Source organism: Myotis brandtii, unplaced genomic scaffold (assembly GCF_000412655.1).
Source record: "Myotis brandtii unplaced genomic scaffold, ASM41265v1 scaffold269, whole genome shotgun sequence".
In the NCBI taxonomy this organism is placed as follows: Eukaryota; Metazoa; Chordata; class Mammalia; order Chiroptera; family Vespertilionidae; genus Myotis; species Myotis brandtii.
Window position 1 is genome coordinate 232332 of NW_005360226.1, and position 4393 is coordinate 236724.

Consider the following 4393-nt stretch of genomic DNA (forward strand, 5'->3'; position numbering starts at 1 on the left):
TTGAATTTATATTAGTTTACACAAACACTCCATCCATGCTTTTGTTCCGGCCCTCCGGTCCAGTTTAAGAACCCATTGTGGCCCTCGAGTCAAAAAGTTTGCCCACCCCTGGTCTAGCCTCTCCCCATATCAGTCAGGGTCCCCAGAGACTCGCCCGGAACTGGAGTTCAGAGCAGTCGGGAGTTTGAGACTCCCTCCCAATTGAAAAAGCCAACCGTGTCCTCAACCGCCAGCCCTTTCCGCATCCACCTCCGTACCTGTGCACTTAACTTCCGCACCGCAGCTTTCTGGGACTGAAAGGTCTCTCTTCAACCCAGTCCCTGAAGGCTCTTAGGAGCTATTCAGATTTTTGTGACCTTTGTTCCACTCAGGGTGTAGTTTGGGTGTGGCTGTATTGGTTGTCTGGAGGCTGCTGGGAGGGGCTAACTCTGCAGGAGAAAATGGCTGCTTAGGTCTTTATCTGACTTATTTCACTTAGCATAATATTCTCTAGGTTCATTTATGTTGTCCTTCATGGTAAGATTTCACTCTATTTTTATGTCTGAGTAATATTCCATTGTATATAGTTACCACATCTTCTTTATTCAGTAATCTATCAATGGACACTTAGGTTGCTTTCATATCTGGGCTATCCTATATAGTGTAGAATTTCCACTCATCCAGCCTTCCCTAGGTTCTGGATAATACCCGTTTTGTCTTTTAGTTGTAGTTTTGATGTGGTTGTGCAAGGCAGCAAGTACAAGGGTGTACCTATGCCGCCATCTTGGTTCCTCCTGATTTTATCTTATAAAATGAGTTTGAGAGTTTTCTTTATTTTTTTGGAATAGTTTGAGAAGGCTAAGTATTTTTTGGGGGGGAATATTTGGTAAAATTCACCTATGAAGTCATATGCTCTGGGGATTTTGTTCATTGGGAGGTTTTTTTGGGGGGAGTTTTTTATTACTTATTTGATTGATTTATTTATTGGTTTGTTCCGATTTTCTTTTCTTTTTTTTGATTCAATCATGGGAGATTGTATTGTTTTAGGAATTTATCCGTTTTTTCCCCAGGTTGTCCTGTTTATTGGCATTTGTATTTCTGTGATGTTAGTTGTGACTTCTCTTTCTTTTGTGAATCTATTTGTTTGGGCCCTCTCTCTTTTTTCTTGATGTGTCTGGCTAAAGCTATATATATATTGTTTATCTTTTCAAAGTACCAGCTCTTGGTTTCATTGATATTTTCTGTTGTTTTCTTTTAGACTTTATTTTCTTTATTTCTGCCCTGATCTGTATTTTTATTTTCCTTTTACTCACCTTAGACTTATTTTGTTCTTCTTTTTCTAGTTTCTTTAGTTGTAAGGCTTCATTGCTTATTTGAGAATTTTCTTGTCTCTTGAGGAATGCCAGAATCAGATAAATCTTGATTAGAGTCATGCATCCTCTCCATAAGTGACTTTGGGTACATTGATTACATATCTGAGAAATGGAGGCAGTAACTCTACCTAATTTACATCAGTGGAGAGAGTAACCATAAGTCATATTTGTTCAAAAGATTTATTGAGAAAACCCATGTACGATGCTTAAAATAATAGCTGGCCCACAGTAACAAAATTTAAATTTTGATCAGCATACTCTGACTTAAAAGCATAAGTATACATTATATATATATATATCTACACTAATAAAAGAGAAAGATGCAAATTAATCATCACTCTGTCACTCTGCTACACCCACAAGCCACGCCCACCAGCCAATCAGAAGCAAGTATGCAAATTAACCCAACTAAGATGGCGGCGGCCACGGAGCTGGAGTGAGCAGAAGGCTTGGGTTGCCCCCGGCAATGGAGGAAGCCAAGCTTCCTCCCGCCTGCGGCTGGACCTGGGCTCCGCTCAAGGCTACAAAGTTTCAATTATAGAAGATAAATAAATCCTAGATACCTGCTTCCAGCCCCCCTAAAAAAAAAAAAAAAAAAAGGAGAGCCTGGGAGCTTGGGTCGCTGGGAGCCGTGACCAGCCTGAAAACGGCCATCAGCTCCTTGCTCAGGCTGGCCAGGCACCCCAGCGGGACCCTCTCACCGTAAAGGAGCTGTGGGCAGCCTGAAAATGGCCCTCAGCCCCTCACCCAGGCTGGCCACACCACCATGGGGTGAGGGTCCCTGCTGGGGCCAGGCTGCCAGAGGGATTTCTGACTGCCAGCTTAGGCCCAATCCCCTGGGGAGCGGGCCTAAGCTAGCAAGTGGTCATTCCCCAAGGTGTCCCAGACTGTGAGAGGGCACAAGCCGGGCTGAGGGACCCCCCCGAGTGCACAAATTTTTGTGCACCGGGCCTCTAGTATATATATATAATATATATTGAAAGATTTTCATTAAAATTTTAAAAAGATAAACTTTAGTTATTTAGAACAAATTTAGTTTTGTATAACACCTTATTTTCTGATTCATTTATTTATTGGAATCATTTATTGAGCACCTATTTTATGTAATATATTTTGTAGATAACACAGTAATGAAAAAATAGTTTCTGCCCTTATTCATGAGGTTTCAATTCTGATTGGGTAGAAAAATGAACAAATAGATGAGTAAGTTATTAGAAAGGAAGGGAGAATAGGAGTGCTGGATTGAAATAATTGCAATTTTACATAGGGTGGTCAGGGTGGGCATTGCTAGAAAGGTGACATGTAAGCAGAGATAAAATTGTGAAGAGCAAGCAATGAGGAGAATTAGGAGAGGTTTCCAAGTTTGTGCACAGGTCCTGGGTGGGGGGTGGGGGGGGGAGTGTGCCATGTTTGTTCCAGAACAGCAGAGGCCAGTGTTGCTAAAGCAGAGTGAGGAGGTGTTCAAGGCGAGGTCAGAGAGACAGCAAGCTTCCTGCTTTGTGTAGGGGCTTGACAGCCACTGTCAGGACTTGGGTTTTGACTCCAGGTGATAATGGAGGACATTTGAAGGGCTCTGAGCTGAGAAGTGGTAAGTTGTGAAAGTAGTGTTCTGGTTACCATACTGATAATAGATTGTAGAATGGCAAGGAGAAGATGTGGACTAAGTAGGAGACTTGCAGCGATCCAGGCAAAGACCATGAGACTTGGATCAGAACGGTAGCCATGGAAGTGGTGAGAAGTAGCCAAATTCTGGGTATATTTTGAAAGTAGAGATAATAGGATTTGCTGATGTATTGGGAATGTGAGAAAGGAATGTGATAAAGGATAATCTAAGATTTGGGACCTGAACATTTGGAATGATAGGAATACGTCTCCAATAGGTTTCAGAAGATAGGGGTTCACTTTGGGACATATCAAATTCTATAGTAGAGATACTGAGAAGGCAATCAAGTATATTGGTATGGAATTTAGAAGGAAAACTCGCCTAAAAATATAAATTTGGTAACTAAAGTTATGAAACCAAATGATCCGATTTGGGAAAGTCTTGGCCCAAATGGCTCTAAGATAATCAGATGTATCCAGTCTGGAATATCTATTTAGGAAAGAATCCTGGTCATACAGAACATCATTTTATTTATCCGAAATATTTGAAAGATATAGATATAAAATCCCTTACTATGTTTATTTAGGCTGGTGGTACATGTAGTCTGACTCCGTTTTTCTGTAGGCAGTGAAACTGCTGAGGCCAGGGGGAGTGCTTGTTTACAGCACCTGCACCATCACGCTGGCAGAGAATGAGGAACAAGTGGCCTGGGCCCTCACAGCATTTCCTTGCCTTCAGCTTCAGCCTCAGGTAAGAGTAATTTCCATCACAGAAACTTAAGTGCAAGGATCAACACAGGCTATTTTATTTGTCAGGTAAACTTCTGAAACAAATACAGTAGGTCCTCTGGTTATGTCGTTCCTACAGTGCGATGTAATGCGATTTTTGCTGTACGTCTGAACCCACCTACCTACATAAGTACCTACGTCACTCACATGGAGCACATACACAGCAGTAATGAAGTGAAACATTAAAAAAATTTAAAAGGAAGATAACAATTTCTGACCTTTACTTGTGATAAATAAATAATACAAAACAAAGCACATATGTATATACATTGAAATGATGGAACTTTTTTTTTTATAAATAAACTAGAGGCCCGGTGCACAAAAATTTGTGCACTGGCCGGTGGGGGGTTGTCCCTCAGCCCGACCTGTGCCTTCTCACAGTCTGGGACCTCTGGGGAGATAACCACCTGCTGGCTTAGACCTGCTCCCTGGGTGGCAGATGACAGGCCCTATCCCACGGTGCCTGCCCCGCCTCCCCGGGTCGCCCACGGCAGGCCCGATCCCGAAGCGGAGCAGGCAGCGGATGGCGCTGCCCCGCCCGGCCTGCAGTATGCAAATTTAACAGCTATCTTTGTTGGGTTAATTTGCATACTCTTCTGATTGGCTGATGGGCATAGCGAAGGTACAGTAAATTAGCATATTTGTCTTTT

The 4393-nt window shown here is 42.4% G+C and overlaps 1 protein-coding gene across 3 annotated transcripts in view; it reads left to right on the top strand.

Annotated features, from left to right (window-relative positions):
• Window positions 1-4393, top strand: part of NSUN6 (NOP2/Sun domain family, member 6) — a 60085-nt gene that overhangs the window by 52259 nt on the left and 3433 nt on the right. For all 3 annotated transcript variants that reach the window (XM_005868439.2, XM_005868437.2, XM_014541391.1), the window contains one exon: window positions 3580-3705. In XM_005868439.2, the coding sequence (XP_005868501.1) occupies window positions 3580-3705 (126 nt within the window). The remainder of the gene's footprint in view (window positions 1-3579; window positions 3706-4393) is intronic.